General features: G+C 39.3%; 2 protein-coding genes across 2 annotated transcripts in view; one reads left to right on the top strand and one right to left on the bottom strand.

The window, feature by feature from the left end:
- The window catches only part of ACY3 (aminoacylase 3), a 322364-nt gene that overhangs the window by 19711 nt on the left and 282069 nt on the right, over window positions 1–20584 (top strand). The gene's annotated exons all lie outside the window — the stretch shown is intronic.
- CABP4 (calcium binding protein 4) lies at window positions 1901–13736 on the bottom strand. Its single transcript, XM_081937155.1, has 6 exons — window positions 13281–13736; window positions 7865–7895; window positions 5792–5935; window positions 5034–5143; window positions 3454–3601; window positions 1901–2439 (listed from the first exon to the last, which is right to left on the bottom strand). Exons 1-6 carry the CDS (start codon window positions 13512–13514, stop codon window positions 2411–2413), a joined length of 696 nt encoding a protein of 231 aa, XP_081793281.1. The 5' UTR covers window positions 13515–13736; the 3' UTR covers window positions 1901–2410.

Here is a 20584-nt window from a genome sequence, read left to right as displayed (position 1 = left end):
ATTGCTTCTTGTCCTGCCTTCAGTTGCTTTGGAGAATAGCTTGACACTCTCTTCTTTGTGGCAACCCCTGAGATATTGGAACACTGTTATCATGTCACCCCTAGTCCTTCTTTTCATTAAACTAGACATACCACATTCCCAGTTCTTTATATGGTTTAGCCCCCCAGTCCCCTAGTCATCTTTGTTGCTCTTCTCTGCACTCTTTTTAGAGTCTCAACACCTTTTTTTTTTACATTGTGGCGATCAAAACTGTATGCAGTATTCCAAGTGTGGTCTTATCAAGGCATTATAAAGTGGTATTAACACTTCACATGATCTTGATTCTATCCTTCTGCTTGGTTTCTCTTTCCACTGATAGACCCCCCACTGGTGGGAAAAATAAGTACCAATCACACTTCCTCCCTCTCATGATGTGGTGAGCAAGCATAGGAGGGTGATTTGAATAACAGGTTTGGCTGTCTCTCAGTGGTCCAACTAACATATCTCAAACATAGAGGCGCTAGACCTACCTAGCTGAGCCTTTTTCTGAACATGGGTCTATGGACTTTTTTAAAGAAAAAAAAATGCTAAACTCATCTAAACAAAATGCTGAGAAATAACAGGCAGAGGCGTGCGAGGTGAAATGGGAGGTAACTGTGGAAGCTCTGCCTTTCTGGAGTTGTATTTGATGTTTTTATCTGTTCCTGTCTGTGGCGTGACAGGGAGAACAGACACGGAAACTTCCTTCCTGCATGAAAAAATATTTGTGGTTAGTCTTCTACCCGCAGCCAAGCTGCACATTCCATTTGTTTCTGCCCAGAGTTTTCTTTGACAGGTAGACTGATTAGATGATAAGGGATGCTACTTGTTTTGGGGAAATTGTTTCTTGAGGCAAAGAAGCAAAGAAACTGTGGCCTGGAATGCTATGCCCATTCCTGAGGAAAACTGACTCAACGTATCTCAATTATTGCTAGATTTGATTACTACAAAGCATTTAGCATGAAGTATCACTGGAAGCTTCAACTGGTGGAAAGAAGTTATGGTTGCTTACCTGTGGCATCATATTACTTCTATCCTGCCACACATCTTTTAGTTGCTAAATATTGATAAGTATAATTACAATTGTTGATGATTACCTATAATGTCCTAGCTAAATCAAGGATCCCAAGCAGAAGCTCTTGTCATATCAGTCTGACTACCCATTAAGACCAAGCTGAGGAGGCTTTCTATGTTCCTCTCCATGGTGGAGGATCAATTGATTCGACAAAGAATGTTGTCTATAGACACACCACTGTTTTGGAAATGAAATTCGGAAGACCTCATTCTCAATTTTAAAGCAAGAAGCAAGCTTTTAATTTGTCAGGCTGAAGTGATTTTAACTAAGACTTTGTTCTGTCTGCCAGATGTGTCATACTATTACATTTTGATTTCATCTGTGGTCTAACATTGTGAATTTTAATTATCACCAGCTATCTAGACTTAACACATGAACTTCAGAAAAACAAAATACAAATATTTCCAATTATGCTTCATACAATTTCAATATGTAACATTGAAGTTGTAAAGAAATACAGCCAGAGTCTAACTCTGTTTTTGCATATCCATAAACATATGTATAACTAATATTTAGGCAACTGTCAAAAGAAAATAACTATATTTATGGTTGCATAGAGTGATCTTTTAACTTTTTTCCAAACTTCAAGCTGACATTGAATTCATGTAATTCCTGCGAAGCATTTCACGGATTGCTTTTTGGAATTATGATAGCCTTGTTTACAAATCCAAAGCTGATTTTATTTTTGTTTAACTGGGATACTGAAATAGGACGTACATCCTTATAGGTTCCTGTGAGGGGTCTTCATGAATGAGATCCATGAGTCTCCTTTCCTTTATCTTAAAATATCTGGGAAGAGACTTGTCATTCATTTATTTATTTTGCTCTGAGGGAATTTTTAAAAAATCATTCAGCTCAACACAGTATCTTTGGATGAATGAACTATTAACGTCAAACAATTTATTTTAGGTCTCCAGGAATTTTGAGCTGGGGGGGAGGGGGAATGTTAGAGGAAATCAAAGTACACCTGGGTATGGCTCCATACTTGGACAAAATTTTCCAGGCCTTGCCACACAGGTATGAGTCCTGAAGTGCTTTCTGTTCCTAACAAGCAAAGATGGTATCAGGTGAGTTATCTAGGCTTAGCCCAGCCATTTTGCCTCAAAACACAAAATCTTCCTGCACACACAGTTAGCATCTGCTCCCTGAGATACTTTGGATCCAGACTTGGGGAAAGATAATTTCACTTCCTATTGTGATGTTCCTATCTCCAGGAAGTGGAAAAAAGCTGGCAGCAGAAATCATTTCCTTCTCATTACTCAGTGAGGTAATTCTGGAAACAAAAAAGACATCCCCGTTCCTATTCTCTGGTTCTTGTTACCCAGATGACAGCATCATGACAAACTCTGAAAGAGACAGAAAGAGTGATCAATCATGTGTCTGAGGAGTTCTCATCATCTTTTCAATCAATGTCTCCGTCTCCGGGGGTCTATTTGATTCCATCTATTCTGGCACTGATTTAGGTGGTTCTTAGTAAAAGAGGAGGGATGTGTAATCATAGCTTTCTGGTAAGAATGAGGCAAGGGACAAAGATCCAAAGTATGGGTGAGCCTTAGGAAGAGGGGCAGTGTTATAAACCATCATAGTTGCATCCTAGTCCTTGGGAAAATCACAACAGGCATTTCAGCCTATCAGTGTGATAACTCCCTCACATATGGAATGGGCTATATTCTGGAAGTGTTAATCTAGTTTCCTGACACAATTCCCTCCTCCCTACCAAAATTCATCTTCCCCTGACTGTATTTATGATAGGTCCTTAGAACACATGCATGTCTTGGTGATCACAATATGTTTCAGGGTTGCAGTTCTAGTTTATGTTCCATGGAAAAGATGCTGCTACTTATATACAAAAGGAGGTAGTCAACCTTATCCAACCATGAATTTTGAAATTGGCCTATATTCTCTGATAACTAGTAGTTATGAAATTGGCTACATACAAAGATTCAAAGGGCAACAAGCAATGGCCACAATCTCTGCTTCCATTAAAGATGTAATGAGTAGCAAAGAATTCTGTTTTTTTAATGTACATTAAATGCATTAAAATGAAAGCATTCTGGTTCAAACTTGTGCATGTCTTCATAGATAAAATTGAAAACGGGTGATTACTGTATGGCTCCCACTGGAACTTACAACTGCAGTGATATCCATTTTGTACTGGTAGACTATTTCTTGAATTGGTAGGCATTCTTTAAGCAATCCAGCCAATGCTGTCCTGTACTATTTGTGAAGCATCTATTCAATTTTTTTTTAAAAAAATCCTCTCTGACATAGTGCTTCATTTCTAGAAAACAGATCCTGCCTTTCAGAATGCAGTATTTAAGGGGAAAGAGTTAACAAAACATGTGCTGGTTTTTTCTCACCATCAAAGTCCACTTTTCCATCTCCATTGAGATCTACATCCTTCAGGATCTCATCCAACTCCTGGGCATTGAGTTGCTCATCCAAGAGTGCCGTCACAGCTTGGCGCAGCTCTAAACTGCTGATAGCTCCATCTCCGTCTGTATCAAACTAGACAAAGAAGGAATTGCCTGAGAACTGACTGTATTTACTTCCCACTCAAACATCTGTTGCGGCACCTGCTCTTTGGAACAATTTCTTCTTGGAAGGGTTTGGACTGCCTACTCATGTTGAGATGATATTTAAACACTTGGCTCCTTCCCCAAGATCTGGGAGAGATTTGTGTCATGCCTACTGGTGTGTAGTTTGTCTTGGCTACAGAATATCGTTCTCTATTATGTTCAATTTAACATTATTATATATATATTTCTTTTTCCTATTTTTAAATGTTGTATTGGTTCAATTGCATGCTATTCAGAGTCTATCTTCAGCAGGCCATCTTTATACATCTAAGTTATAAATAAATCTTTTCTTTTTTATTCTCCATCTAGCCTTCCCATTCTTAATTTCCTCCTCTGCCTCCTTTTCTGATGCTTATTCAAACTCTCCAATCTTGCTTTTATTTTTTCTGTTCTCTCTCTCCTAAATGACAGACAGTTAGCATGCGCTTAGATAATTGCACAAGAATAACATCAGCATGAGAACTCCTTTGCAACACTGAAATTTTGTGCACTGAGGGAGAGGGGATTTAATGGCAATGCAGTTTGCCTTCCCACAGGCTTCTCCCTCCCATTTCCTCTTTTATTTTTGAAAAATAAAATCCAAACAATCATGTTGCATAAAATGGATATTGCTACCACATTTTGGAATTGCAGTATCAAGGTGCAAAGGAGACATGTAACTCAAGGGCTACTGACCAAGAGAACAACATCTCATGATAAGATTGTGACTATCATGGGTGCAGAATGCCAGCATATTTAGTGACTATGCCATGGAATTAATGATTGTCCTTGAAGTTTTCAAGTTAACTAATCAATTATTGTTTGGCCACCCATTTTTATTTCCCTTTCCTCTTTTGATCTGAGTTTGGTTGAGCTCTGCTGTGAAAGAAATCAGTCTCATTTCCTGATCACAGAAAGAAAATAAAACAATTTCTTAACCATTTGCTTTTCCTTGCCATGCTTCATCTGGTTATCTTATGTAAAGACAACACAAGGCTTTTGGAAACTAGCCAGATCTTTGAAAGAACTCGGAAGGAAATGTGAGGGAAAATAAAAATGCTTAAGGGAATGAAGTCTTTGGACATGATATCCTAAAAGGACTAGCCTCCAGGAAAGAAGTATTTTGAAAAATCTGGAACTATGAATGATATCATTAAAGGATTGGTTTTCTGGAAAAAAATGGACTTTCTACAATACAGAAGCAAATGAGAGAAGAATAAAAATGTCTTGCCTCATCTCCAGGCTGGTAGACAGACAGGTATCATCTGAATATCTCATTTTTATATAATCAAGCATTTTGCTGATGTAGCAAATGGAGTCTGGAAAGAAACCTAGGGCTTTTTCCTACTTTACATATCCAGTTCATAACTTGACTATCATACCTCACGGAAGGCAATCTTCAGCTCCCTCACACCCACCATATGAGCTGTTTCTTCTAGCACTTTGGGGCTCATCATCTCTACAAACTCCTCAAAATCTATACGCCCTCCCACTAAGAGGAAAGATAACAAGAAATGATTAGTTCAATCAATGGAGGAAGCATATATAATCTACCTTTCTTCAAGATATTTATTTTATTTATTGATTAGATTTACCGTATATGAAACTAAGAATTTCATATAAATCTAGGAAATTGGAACAGACCAAACACAGAATGCTAATCCAGCTCTCTGTTTTCCCACAGTAGCTAACTTTCGAAAGTCTGTAAATTCTTACCATTTTTACTATTACTTACTATTTTTGCACATTTATATGCATATGTGTAGGACGCAGCCAAAACACATCCCACATATATAGAAAAAATGGTGCATATATGCCTACTCAATTGATACATCATGCATTGCAATCAGAACTTGTGAAAGAAACTGAAACTTGAAGAATTGCTATATGTCTTTTACAATCAGTTTTTAAGTATTTTTTTTCATGTTACCTGCTATTCAAAAACCTGAGCAGTTTTCTATCACCTACAACTAAAATTATCAATTGTAAACTAAATCAGGACACCTGTACTCTGAGACTGTGAGAAACTACCTGATTCTGACATGGTTACCTCAGCAACCTTGTTAGCAGCACTCCATCCTCTGACTATTATTGACTGTGAGCCTTGGAAACTGGAGAAGTACATAAATATTCAACTCACTGCGCATTTTGATGTGCTGGGAGACCTCCAGCAGCTCCATCTCTGTAGGCATGTAGCCCATGGTTCGCATGCAATCTCCCAGATCTTTGTAGCTGAGGAAGCCATCTTGATCCGTGTCAAATTCCTTGAAAGCATCTAGAAGCTCTGCCAAGAAAGGCCAGGAGGGGAAAAAAAAACACTTTGCAGACATGGAGAAAAGATTCCTGCCTTGACTTTTGTTCTCCCATTGGGGACTCAAGAAAGGCCCCTGGCCTTGGAAGGCAAGCTTGCCCTTGAGGACTCTTACGGCCACGGACATTCAGAGGTTGCCAGAAACTGGAGAGGCTGGCTTTAAGCCAAGGGTGTCAAACTCAAGGCCCGTGGGCCAGATGTTGCTTAGATCTGCCCCATGGGGCTGCCCTGGAAACAATAAAGGACCAAGCCCATGGTGCCTCTGCCAGCAAAAACAGAACTCAGGAGTGCCACGCACGGCCCTCTCAGGCTCCTTTTTCGGTTGAGACAGCCTCCTGCAGCCCTCTACCAGCGAAAACGGAGCTCCGGGGGGGGGGGTCATGCGCAACCCCCCCCCCCAGCTCCATTTTTGCTGGCAGAGGGCTGTACGAGGTTGTTGCAGCCAAAAACTGGAGCTCGGGAGCCCATTTTTGCTGGCAGAGCGCTCCGGTCACCACAGGCACCCCCGACACGAGTAACATCAAGCTGGCCATGCCCCCACTGGCCACGCCCACCCAGACTCCTGAGGTCAAAGACAACCCTGGTGCAGCTCTCAATGAAATCAACTTTGACACCGCTGCTTTAAGCTAACAATCACAAGTAATCTTTGTAGAGCTGTATTGCCCAGAGAGTGTGTCTGTCGTAATCATTCTGACAGACAAAATTGCCCTGTTGGCTAATTTAGAACCATCATGACCATTTACAGTTTGCAGGAGAGACTTGTTTATTACCTTAATAAAGTCCTATACATAAATAATTATTATTATCACTGATTTTGCTTTCTGTACGTTTTTCTTCCAATATAAATCTTGACCACCTTTCCTCCTTAAATAACAAAAAAGAAAAAAATTCTAAAAGGAAAATATGCTCTTAGGATAATATTTATGGTGATTGGCAGGTAGTCTTCAGCTTATAACCATTCATTTAGTGATCATTCAAAGTTACCACATCACTGAAAAAAAAAGTGATTTATGACTGGTTTTCACACTTATGACCATTGCAGCAGCCCCATGGTCATCTGATCAAATGTGATCAAACTTGGCAACTGGCCTGTATTTATGACAATTGCAGTGTCCTGGAGTCATGTGATCACCTTTTACAACCTTTCCCAGTTGGCTTCTGACAAAGTCAACTGGGGAAGCCAGGTTCGCTTTACGACTGCATAATTCACTTAACAACTGCAATGATTTGCTTAATAAATGTGGCCAAAACAAATTGTAAAATGTAGCACAACCCACTTAACAACTGCCTTGCTTAGAACAGAAATGTTGGGCTCAATTGTGGTCATTACTTGAGCACTACCTCTAAACAACATCATAACGTTTTTTAAAATTTGGATTCCCCCCCCTTTTTTCCCCCTTTTTTTCTTTTTTTGCAACAAGACTCATTTGGCTACAGGTCTGGAAACTTCTTGATGATTTATGCATTTTGCCTAGTTGATGGCAATTCATAAATAGCCAGAATAAAGGACAATGGGTAAACTGGGTCTGTCTCATATTTTTACTTGCCCATCAAGAACTGATCATCCTCCACTGGTCACTCCCTTTCTTTAAAAAAATGCCTGTAATCCTGACTTAACAAACTAATTTTTGATTAAATCGCAAACTAGAATATTCCTTGGCCTGATGAAACTATTTGAAATTCTAAATAATCAAATTACATTAATTCAATTATTTAAATCTTCTCAAACATGGACACTGAAAAAGAACTAAAGTTATGGAAGTGGAGACTGGGAACTGGGCAAATCCATAAAAGCCCTTTTTACTGATCAGCAGTGGAAAAGTGAAGACTGCATCTTCCCCTCATGGCTAAAATCCAAAGTCCACCCCATCGCGTTCCCAAAACATCATGCAGGCAACTCACCATCCAGTTCTGATGGGGAAAGCTCTCTCTCCTAGCAAAAAAGAAGAAGAGAAAAAAGAGAAAATATTTTATGTATGTATGTACACGTACACACACACACACACACACACACACACACACACACACATTCTTTTCTTCAAAAACTAAAAGGTGATATAACAACACATCCCACTTTACCACCTGAAAGCCAGAAATGAGGAGTATAGGGAATGTACAAAAGAAGGGAAGGAAAATTCATAAGTAACATTTATTATAGTTTCAGCCACATCAACTTAAGATCTAACTTGCTGAAGAATCTTTTCTAGAGCTTCTTTACCAGCAAATAAAAATTTGCCAAGAGACACGTCCCTGAAAAAGCCTCCTTTGTGCCTATGGAAAGATTGGAGATGTTCAAATCCCATCAGGATGCCAGGATCTCCCAGTCTGAAGCTGATTTGGTTAATCCTTCTTACTGCTTTCACTGCAGGAAAATCTCAAAAAGTTCTACAAAGCTGAAAAGCACATTAAAAGGGGGTGGGGGTGGGACATTTTTGCTGTCTCTGGAATTTGCACCATTACAAAAAAAGGGACTATCTCTGTAATGTCTAATGTAATCTGCATAAAATGAAAAAAAAAGTCCCATTTGAGCAGAAGTTTTCAGAAAGCATCTTAAATGAACAATCAATAACAAATTGAAGAAAACATGCCCAAAAGAAAATAGCTTTGGATTGATAACAGTAACACAGTACAAGATTATGTTTTTTCCGCAGGATCCAGGAAGAGAGGATCCAACTTTTACTTTTCACTAGCTGCTAATAGCAATTTTATCTTTCAAACAGCAAATGTCGGTGAGGAATGCCATATGGAAAACACCCAGAACTAAACTATTGAAAAACAAGAGGGATTTTCAACATGTGCAGAAAGTTTCAAAGTTTATTGAAATTCAAGTTACACAAAAACACAAAGTAGAGCAAACCCCTCTCCTCCCCAAAACAGAAATATTCGGACACCGGGAGGTTTATTTTTTAAAAAACAAGAAGAAAAAGATATATACAAAATTCAGTTATGGCCATTGTTTTACTATTAAAGTCATATTTTTTTACCGACAGGTGTCCTCAAAAGTCCCATCTCTGATTGACATGGGGGAAAGCTTGGTTAAAGAGTTGAGGACATTAAAACATCCCCTTCCCAAATACCTACATACTTCCACCCCAGGGAGAAATCCCTTCCCAAATTAATCTGCTGAAAATTGGATTAAATGGATTGGAGATCAAGCTCACTTTTCATTTAGGCAAGCTGTATCTGGGTCACAGGAATCCTCACAACCTCTAAGCAGTGTTTCTCAACCTTGGCAACTTTAGGTCCTGTGGACTTCAACTCCCAGAATCCCCCAGCCAGCATAATTCTGGGAGTTGAAGTCCACAGGACTTAAAGTTGCCAAGGTTGAGAAACACTGCTCTAGAACTAGATTGTCCCAAAGAAATACAGCAAACTCTAACTCTTGGTTGCCATCTAGTGGTTACTCATATTTTGGTAGCCCAGAGATACGCCTAGTTTACGGTAAGTCACCATTCCAGGTGAATAGAAGGAGGTTCTGCATAAAGATTTTTACTCCTAACTAAGGTGACCAACTTTTTTACAATGAAAAGGAGGACAAAACACGTTCTATTGTCCAAACAGAAGCTGTTGCTTCATCCTCTCCTGAAGTAGAGACTGCTGAAGTACTTACAAATAAAAGGACATCTTGGAAATCACTGCATGCCCTTATATCTTGCATACCTACTAGTCAAGCTAATGCAATTTTCTGGCCTAACAAGGCAGCAGAGACTTTATTAGCAGTGGGGAGTTGATAATCTGTGTTCATGCTCCTGTCTTTAGAACATAAGTGGGTGCAGTCCTTTCCCTGCATAATTTCTGCCTGTTCTGATTGCTGGAGCTCTGTGATTACTTGATCACTGAAGCTTTGCCTATACAGTAGTATCATGCACCAATCAATTGCTGATTAGTAAGGAACAGGATAGGAAGTAAAGTTGTGGATTATTAGTGGGTAACCATATTGTACCGTTAAACATTAATTAAAATGTAAATCAGCATAAATCTCTCATAGGAGTTGTGAATATGCAGGCATGTATAGGTGATGGTCCACCTCCTTTCTTCTCTAATATCTTACTCAGCATACACTTGGTTAAGTAGCTACATAGCCTTATTACAATGGCAGAATTGCCAGGATAGATCATGATCATTCAACCCCAAAGTTGCTTTGGGTAAAATATATCCCAATATTGCCCAGTTTGGTTGATGGTTGCTCTCCGGGGCCCCATTAGGCAGATCATTCATATCATCGTTCCTGGACCTAGGATCTGCAGGCTGCATGCAAATTGAGGCTTTGTCACGGAGCTTCCTTGAGGGATCCTATGCCCCCCTCCCCCAGTCCTACTGCCTGCTGTTTTTTAAAAAAATGCTTTGCAGGAAATGTACTAATTTCTCAGCAGCAAGAAACCGCTTTGGAAAATGAAAAGGCTTAAGTATTTTAAATCCAGTGAAAGCTTCCTTAGTTACAAAAAAAAAACCCCACATTCTTGCAAATTACCATTGCTGAAAGTGCAAGTCAAATTCCATTGAAGTAATTATCCATCCCCTCTTCTTGACTTGCCTTCTAGGTATATTTTTGGCCATGGGAATGCAGTTGTCAGAAATTTTATATCAAAATATATTTTATTCCTTTCACTATCTCCATCTTCCCTCAAACATTAACAGAATCCACAATGGACTGAGAATCGCGTCTCCTCTAGATAATTGGCAGTCAAGCTGAAAGTAAGTTAATCAAGTAAAAATAGCAAAGGGATGGGATCTTTTACTTAAGCTTCCTTAAATCTCAAATAAGTTACTCAGACCTAATCCACATATTAAAAGTCTGCAAACACACACATATTTAATTAAAATGGTCTCCCAGCACAACTCCATGTTCACAATAATAAACATCACAGTTAACATGTAGTCACACACACTCATGCCCCTCAAGTGTCATCCTGGAATCTACACATCCAGAATAAGCTCCCCTATAAAACAAGTCTCTCTCTCTCTACTCCATATTCTCTGCATCTGCCCCCAGAGTAAACCTCTTTGCTTTGAGGAATAAATATTTCTCCTTTCCTCACAGCTGTCTGGATTTCATTTTTATTTATTCTTGTGCAATCCCGGCATGAGTTGGAACCCTAAATTATTCTTCTAATACAGTCTTCTAAGAGAAGATATGATACTTCATAGATCCCATTCTTTTCCATGAATGCCGCATGTACTCTCCAGGCTTACATAAAGATGCTGGGTTATTTGAGTAGAAGAGCTGAACCTCCTTTTGCTTAAACTATTTTCTTACCAGGGTTGAAGATAAGGTGAAACCAACCCAGCAGGTTGGTAGCAAAAACTAGCAGTGTCTAAGAAATAAGCGATGTTAAATCCATTTAGATTTAACTAACATTTACTTCTGGCAGTGACATTTCAAAAGCAAGGAACTCTTAATTCACTCCTCAAGAGACAAATCTGTTGCAACTCCTATTAAAATAGTGTTACTTTTGAATTATAATCTCAGTTTAGAGATGAAAGCAGTTCTTCCTTCAGGAACTTACTATTTCCAAGTTCTCCCCATTTATTTTTCATTGCCCAATTTCATCACTAACTTTTCTTTCCTTTAGGCCATAAGGGACTCTTGTTGGAAACTATAGGTTTTCTTGAATTCTCCTTTATAATGGTTTTTATTGATTTTTTTTCAACAGAATTAAAAACAATACAAATTTTGAATTAAAGAAGAATGAAGTAACCAGTATGGTAGTAGTAATAAGAAAGTGAAAAAGAAATAGAAAAGAAAAATGAAAGATTCTAAAGTAGCTTCCAATCTTCTTGACAACAGTTATAGAGACATTTATATTTTAATAACATTTATATTTAATATTTTAATCTCTGACTCCATATATTACATGTATTTGAACCCAGACATTTCTGGCTTTTTACAAGTGTATCCTGCATGATAAAATGACCTTTCATGTTGTCAACATTTCCATCAACATAAATTTGAAGTACCTATATACATTATGAATGATTTTTTTGAAACTATATACCAACAGTATATCATTTTACATTTACATTGTGTGTGTGTGTTTAAGTGGTTATTTTGACAAACTTCAAACATTCCTAATTTCTTAGGTCTAAGTAAAGTCATTCTAGCTACTAAGGAGTCATCATCAAAGCATGAGATCTGCTATTAAAGAGAGGAAATAATGTTTCTTGCCCTCCCTGTTGCTCTCCTTCTATACTCATGCCAGAGTAATTGCTAGAGGGTCTTACATGGCTTACATGTGAAATATTTTGCTGGAAACATCAGTCTTGGACACCAAGGCACTTCAATGTATTTCCCCAGGGTTCTAGTGGCACTAGTGGTGAGGACAGTGAGACAACACCATGAACCCTGCCATTTTCTGCCACCTCCACCAGAAACCCATAGTTGTTTTAAATGTCAGTAGGCTAAATGGATAGCCAAGAAATAACCCAGTAAATATGGATGAGGAGACTTTAATGATGTGGTTTTACTTGGTCTTGAATAATTTAAATTTACTTCACACTCCTCCCTCCAATGTTACTACATATGTAAGAAGAGGAATATTGGCAACCAGGACCGTCTCCATCCCAGATGCCAAGAGAAAGCCTACCCACTTAATCCCACCACTATTGTACATTGTCATCCTGGCATCTTCCATCTTCAGGGGAGAATGGGTATGGCTGAAAGTGAAGAATTGGGGCAAACGGGTGGGGAAGCATCATGGAAGTGAAACCCTCCTCCATCAAATTGTGCTCCATAGTGACTGCAGCAGCAATAGAGGAGGAGCAACATCAAGGCAATAATGATAAAGAGGTAATAAGTCAGTGGGTGATGGGTACGGCTGGATGAAACAGGACCTGTATCTAAAAACTGTTGACAGGTCAGAAATGTAGAGGGCCTCCATGCTAACGATCTGTCAGCCAGGCAGCCTGACAAGTGGCTTAACCAGCTGTTCCAAGCACCACCTGCCTATGCTTACCCGGCCCTGGCTCATTGCATGTTAAGACAGAGTCATTAGTGTTGTTTTTCCTGCCAGCAATGAATGCTTGGTAAGAAGAACAAAGATGGGAGAATCCAGCAGTTCCTCTCCTTAAGTTGTCCTGCACTGCAATCTTCAAGGAGAACCCCAGTTTCTGGCCTTCTTCCTACAACAGAATAAAGATTAAGCCAACATGCTTTTCTCCCAGCCCAGAGACTGAAGAATGGTCCTCTCTAAGGCAGCAGTATGGAGCTTGTTCTTTGCTGGCATTTTTTTCAGCTGTTGACGAGGGACGGATGCAGAGACTTGAGTCATCAATGTTACCACTTATACACCCTGATGTCCCACCCAACAGGCCCACTCACCTTTCCGAAGACTTTGTTGAGGAAAGGGGAATAGGCCTTGGTGGCAGCTGCATGAGGGTCATCTTGCTGCTTCTTGCTGTGCTTGGGATGAGGGCCCGATTGTAAGCTTTGCGGAGAGGCTGGACTTTCAGTTTTGCTGTCCTTGGACTCACTGTCATGCCTGGCAGGCCGCTTCCCTTCCTCCACTTTGCCTTCGGCTAGGCCCTCTGTCTCCACTGGCTTCTTGTGTGGCATGGGGCAGGTGCGTCTCTCTGAGATAGGCAACCCTGTATGAAGTCTCTCAGCACGAAAGACAAGGTAATCCTCTTAGATTTCACCCCCAGGAAGGAGCAGAGAGAAAGCTAATAAGAGGGGATTATTATGGCAATTTCAGGGCAGGCTTTAAAGCTGCTCTGGATAGAGGTTCTTCCAGGGTTAGAAGGGAAGAGTTCTAGAGTTCCCATGTGAGAGGTGCCGTAGGCAGGTAGGAGTGATCCCGTCTGCTCAAATATACTCCAATTGAGAAAAACACACAGATCAGCACTAGTACAGGGTTAGGACGTATGCCTGGATAATTTTTTATTTATTTATTTTAGTTCCAGACAGCCACTTTTCCTTGGAGCTAGTTCCCAGAGGGCCAGTTGTAACTGTGATCAGGACAATCACTGCAATCTCTTTCTGCCTGCTCACCCCTCCCTGGTAATGGTCAATAAGATTACATTTTCCCTGAAAATAACCCACTTTCTTGGAGGGAACTCTAAATATCCTCATTAAAAGCGATACCTTTCTACCACTGTTTTGAGTTTATCTATGATTCTCCATCATTGAAAAGGTACCTTTAAAAGAGGAGTGCATGTTTGTTTAGGTTGAAACTGCATTCCCTAAGCATAAGACAGGACCCTGAACTGATAGTGCTGGAGCCAAAATTTAATATCCGTTCTCTCTTCTCCCATTCTTCAACAACAAGCTACAGGAAGAACCAAAAATCTAATATTTGACGCAAGAGATCTAATCTTATATTTTAAATTTAGCAATCCTTGGCTTATCTTAAAAACCTAAGAAGGTTGGATCTGTGTAGCACTTGGACAAGAGACCCCTAGGAATTCTGAGACTTATAGCCTAGAACTAGACAATATACTAAGAGGCTTTGTCTGTCTCTCTTATTATCTGTCCATCTATCCCAGAAAAAGAGTACAAAGTGGTTCTGGAAATATCACTTCCATATTGTTGCCATTAAAATTAAATGATTGTGTGCATGATGTTACTAACCATGATACAAGGCAGAGTTTAATATGATTTTTTACTTAGGGAAATAATGCAAAATGGTTTGATAATGCTTTTAGTACAAACCATGTTGCTTCCTCTCCTCCCCATTCCCATTCTGTGTACAGGAATACCCTTTTGGGATGCTTCCGCTTTTCCTCAGAATGGGACACCGCCAACTCACGGCCAACTCACCACAGCCAATTCATCGCAGCCAACCCACTACAGCCAACTCAACATGGGACAACTCAACATGGCCAACTCATCATGGGACAACTTGTTGCGGGACAATTCAATAATTCAATTATTTAAAATTATTTTAATGTTTGTTATTCACATTTCATTTTGTCCCTCCTTTGGCATCCTTTCTTTAATGGTTCTATTCCACTATTTCTTCGATATTTGTGTAATTCTTGTTCCGTGGTGAGTTGTCCCATGGCAAGTTGGCCGTGACGAGTTGTCCCGCGGTGAATTGGCCATGGTGAGTTGGCTGCAGCAAGTTGGCTTTGGTGAGTTGGCCATGGCAAGTTGTTGTAGACCAGCTTTTCCTACCTCAAGTTTCACAACTACCTAATCCATCCACTGTTCTCTGAAGCCATCTCTTCTAGAGTCTCTCCCACATTCCTAATGAGCCCAACCTCCCACATCCCAGCTATGCAACACTGTTTTCCCATTGATTCTTCCATATCTCAAATCACCCCAACCTGCTTTTCATGGTTCTGATTCCCCAGTCTCCTTTTGGATTGGGAAAACAGTTGTTTCTTCCACCTATTTTAGTAAAGAAATAAGTCTGCATTATGTTTTTTAATCGGCAGGGGGCACTACATCACTGAGCTCTGAGCAGCACCATCTGTTCTTCAAGAAAAAAATGCAGGGTTGGGTTGTTTGGCTTATTTTTGTCATTAGTAATGGCTATATAGATGTTTGATTCAATTCCAAGCAGATGCATTGGAGGACATGGGAATGCATAGATAGCATCTGCCTGCAACTCTTTAAAGCAGCTGATTCTTTTCCTCGGTTCACATGACAGCTGCATATGGCTGCCCCACAATACTGAGGTGGGGGGGGAGGGAAACACAGTTGTAAACAGGTGCTACAATGCCTGCTTTTCAAAACTTTTTCAGAATCTGTTCCTAAACTATTAAAAAATAATTTTTTAAAGAGTAAAATATTCTTGTACAGCCAGTTTGGTGTAACAGTTAAGGTATCAGGCCACAAACCAGGAGACTGTGAATTCTTGTCCGAATTTAGGCACAAAAACAGCAGGTACCCTTGGGCTCTCTCTCAGATTTTAGGATGGCTTACAAAATATCACAAAAAGGTCCATACAGCCCATGGAAATTACTAATTCCTTGCAATCCAGGATGGTTTAAAATTAGCTATAGCTCAGGCTGGTCTACCTTGTTTTAAGGTAAACTTATCCAATTGGAGTGTCTGAGGGAAAATACCTTTAGTTTCACTGATATAGTGATATCCAAATTTTCAATTACACACGTCCCAAAGCTCAGTTAAATTGATTGCTTTATCATTAGATCAACAAAGTCATCACCCGCTGCACGAAGAACAAAAAATACGGTAATTAAAATGAAAAAAAGTGATGCTACTTGAGGATAAAGAATACATTTGAAGTGTTTATTGTGCGTTATATTTGCTTTTACACCCTACATTTTGCAATTCTCTGCCCAACATAGTTTTTCTTGGTTAGACTGAAAACAGATGGCTTTGAATAACTCATGAGCAGTTTGTACCCTGATTCATTTAAAAGCATTTTTCAAAGATCACATTATACTTGACTATACTGACACATCTGATTAAGCTCCAAAAACCCAAGTATTTTTTTAGCATATACATGGATTGGACTGCATTGTATTTCACTTCCATAAAAATACCACTTGTATATTTTTTTTAACCACCGCAACATCTATAGCAACAAATAAACCTCATTCTAGAGTTTGGGAAGCTCTTTTCATTTCTAGTTTCTGCATTTTAGTTTTGTACTGAGGCATCCAGTTGTATAATTGAGGCTTGTAAAGACTTCTTTCCTCCTTTCTAGTCCCTTTGGCATCAATAGGATTTTTCATAAAGCATACAAAATTTACTCGGAAATAAACTTAGCTAAGTTCCGTGAGGCTATTCCTGATGCATAGCAACCTGAATGAACACATGCATTTTTGCATGCTAGGGAAGATTTTTAAAAAATGTTTTATATTTTTATGATTAACCGAGATAGCCTTCATGTTGTTTATCTTAACATTGGAAACCATGTTTAGCTGAAGCCTGGAGAATCTCTGTTCTTATTTCAAAGACTTTGAAGTTTTATCTCAGTTGTTTAAAGGAATTGTATGTTAATAAAACAACTTCAAGGGAAGGAGGATTGGTATTTATAGTAGTATGTGTCAATTACTTTCCATCAAGATGTCAATGGAATTAGCAATAACTGTTTCATGAGTGCTGTTATAATATAGATATCACTATTCCTACTTTATTTTTTAGTTTTCTGATCAGTTTACAACATCTCTCTCCTACAACCATCGATCCACTTACATTGTACAGTAAACTATGGCTACCTCCTCCAGCCACATTTATATTTATTTTATATTTATACTATGTATATTTACTGTTTTTAATATGACTGTACACTGCCCCGAGTCCCTTCTGGGAGAGGGGCGGTCTAGAAATCAAATAAAAGTTAAAGTTAGGGAGTTGCAACATACAATCACCTTTCATGTCAAATAACATTATATGCAATGTTAAACTGGTATAGTCTTTAAAAGTTGCAAAGCTATGGCTGCGGCAGATTTTGATTGCTTTATGAACTCAGTCACTTGTTTATAAGTAATGGTTTGCAACATACAGTTTTATATCAGTTCAGCTACTTGTGTCTTAGTCAATAAAGTATGGCTAAATAAACCATCAATTAATTACAAGTGTAGCAGATTACTATGTGGTGTAGTGGAACTCAATTGAGTTAAGTGGTTTTGCTTCTGGGTTATGCAGTTTTGTTCTTCCCACCCACCCTCCTATCCCCCATCCCTTTAATGAAACTTAGTGATTGGTGAATGCCGGTCTGAGAGGACTAAAATAACTATCAGATAAAAGGCAATGATGAATCTATGTTGACTGGATGATGACATTCAAGTAAAGCCAAATGCACATTGCTGAGTGCTGAAGATGATGCATTTAAAGCAAGAAATATACATTTATAATTCCTTTCCTTTAGATGGTGGGGAAAGGTAGCTCTTCAGATATGCCCTAATAGCATTCTTGGCAGCCCCAGTCCACAAGATTAATGTCAAAGACATCAAGAGTTTGCTAACAACAATAGTTATCACTTTCCAAATTTATTTTTGATTGAGGATACCTCTTAACCACATGGCAAGTTTTGTTACAAATACTATATCCAGATTTCTACATTCATTGTATTTAATAAAGGAAGTTCATTCCACCCTTTTTAAAATGCACACTTCTGATCAATTTGTACAATTAAACAGAATGCTGTTTATTCCAATTTAGGAGATTATGGATTAAAGACTTAAGTGATTACAGCTTGTCTATACATGTGGATTGGCCTATGCAAGGGTGCAGTTTAATGGAACAGTTAAAATATTTAAGATGGAAGCTACATAAAGAGTTTTTACTTTAAGGATCTTTTAGGAAGTCATATGTTCCTTTAATGTTATGCTACAATTATGTAGAATAAATTTATTGTGACCGGCCTAAAATCCAGCGAGGAAGCAGCATATAAAGTAGTGCAACTAATAGGTATGTGTACTATGCTTAGCAAGCAACCTACCAAACACATTCTTTTGTGGCCTAGAATGATGTAAGCACAACAGAGCCTCTTGTTCCTTTTTTGCCCATCTCTAGTGATAAAATTTCATGTTCAAAAAGTTTTTTCCTGACAGTAGATACATTTGTACCAACATGTTCTATGAACTTTTCTTAATCAACAAAATTATTTGCATGAATATGTAAATAGACTACATTTGAAAATATCCTTGGGATTATAGTGTTGGTACATGAATTCAGAGGGAACTATCAACCATCGATCAATGCATGTCTCAGTGGGTTTTGGGTTGTTGTTGTTTTGCATCATTGGCAGGCAAGAAAAGAATAAGGGCTGACAGAAATTCATGCACTGTCACCTTTATATCTCCTGTTGTTCCTACTTCAGGAGACACGATAGCTGAACTTAGATATTTAAAGAGAAATTACAAGGAAGCTGGCCAAGAATTTTATTTCCGTGGTCTTAGAAACTGAAATACTGGGTATACAAGTAGTCCTCAACTTAGGACCACAGTTGAGTCTAAAATTTTTGTTGCTAAGTGAGATGTTTGCAAGGTGAATTTTGCCCCATTTTACAACCTTTCTTGCCACATTTGTTAAGTGAATTACTGAAGTTGTTGAGTTGGTAACATGGTTGTTAAGTGAATCTGGTTTTCCCATTGACTTGTCCAAAGGTTGCAAAAGGTGATCACATGACCCTGCAACTGTCATAAGTATGAGTCAGTTGCCAAGCACCTGGATTTTAATGAGGTGACCATGGGGATAATGCAAGGGTCATAAGTGTGAAAAAAAAGGTCATGTCACTTTTTTCAGTGCTATTGTAACTTTGAATGGTCAATTAAAGTATTGTAAGTTGAGGATTACCTGTACATTGAAACTATACTTAGATGTTTAAGGAAAAACTTTTGTACAACAGTGGAACAATGTATCTGTTGCCAGCATCACTGGGTACAGCAGACTAGGAAATCAACTACTCCCACAGGGCTAAAAGAACTTTTATTGAACTTGGCTATATTTAGAGAACCTTGTAAGTCTGATTGTGCTGTACTTCTCCATTATAGTTCCGTGAATCAGGGAGCCAGCTGAGCTGTTTCTGAATGTAATCTTGTTGCTCTGGTCTTTAAACATATTTCAGCCCTTTTGCCTAGGTCCGTGATGGCACGCGTGCCAGGGTTGACACGCAGAACCCTGTGGGCACGCGTGCCGTCGCCACCTGCTCTTCTGGTTTCCAACATGCAAATGCACAGCTGGTCTTCACAAGGGCCAGAAAATGGCCTGAAAATGGCTCCCAAAACAGCCAAAAAACAGGCCATCTTCTGGGTCATTTTCTGACCAAAAACATCCTGAAAAATGGCCTGAAAACAGCCTGAAAAATAGTGTTGGAAGAAATGTCCTTCTGGGTTCAGCTCCAAGTGGGGAAAAAGACACTGGAGACATGGAGGCTGCTTGGAAAGATGGTTTTAATGGTGGACAGGATCACATGGCTTGAGTCCTGAACAGAAAAGGTGACCACATGCTTCAATGTTGGTGGAAAAGAAGAAAGAAGACGAGCTGCTGAAAGTTCCTGGCTTTATACTGTTTGGCCCCACCTCTCTGTTTCCTGTTCCTGTGTAAGAAAATGTATTCTGATTGGTTGTCAGACTCCCATGGCGCCATGCAGGGGCAACGCTCTTGGCTGTGATTTGAGTCTCAAGTTTGGTTGAGTTCTCAGATGCCATGTGGTGAGTTGTGTAAAGGGCTAATTCTATCATGCCTTAATATCATCACCCTGGAGCTGAAGGGGAGAACTCTTTATTTATGTAGAATAGACTGGCTTGGGCATCTTAATGGCCCATTGACAAAGGGGGATGGGCAAGAAGCTGCAGGGAGCTACTTTGTCTTTAAAACATGTTTCTCCCTTTTCACATCCAGGGAAATATAATATTCTGCCTTTTCAATATTTCCTAGGATATTTCATTCTTCTAGGAGAAGGATGGGTTTTAGCTTCCTACAATAGCAAAAAAACAGGCATGTGCATGCCGGCCAGCTGGTCTTTGGGTTTTCGGCGCTGCAGCACGCATACATGCATGCATGTTCTGGTTTGGGCGCTTGGTCCTGAAAAGTTTCGCCATCACTGGCCTGGGTAATCATTGCAAATCTTTGAGAAGCTCATTTTTCCTAGTCTCTACGTCTGTGAAGGTTTTGGGGTTCCTTATCTCTGGAAATTAAGAGAGTGGCCGACCACTTCTCATGGGTGGTTTAGCTCAGTGTTTTTCAACCTTGGCAACTTGAAGATG

This window comes from Natrix helvetica (assembly GCF_964273705.1).
Source record: "Natrix helvetica genome assembly, chromosome: 1".
NCBI classification, from domain to species: domain Eukaryota; kingdom Metazoa; phylum Chordata; class Lepidosauria; order Squamata; family Natricidae; genus Natrix; species Natrix helvetica.
The sequence above is the reverse complement of the archived record's forward strand: the minus strand, read 5'-3'. Positions and strand labels throughout refer to the sequence as shown.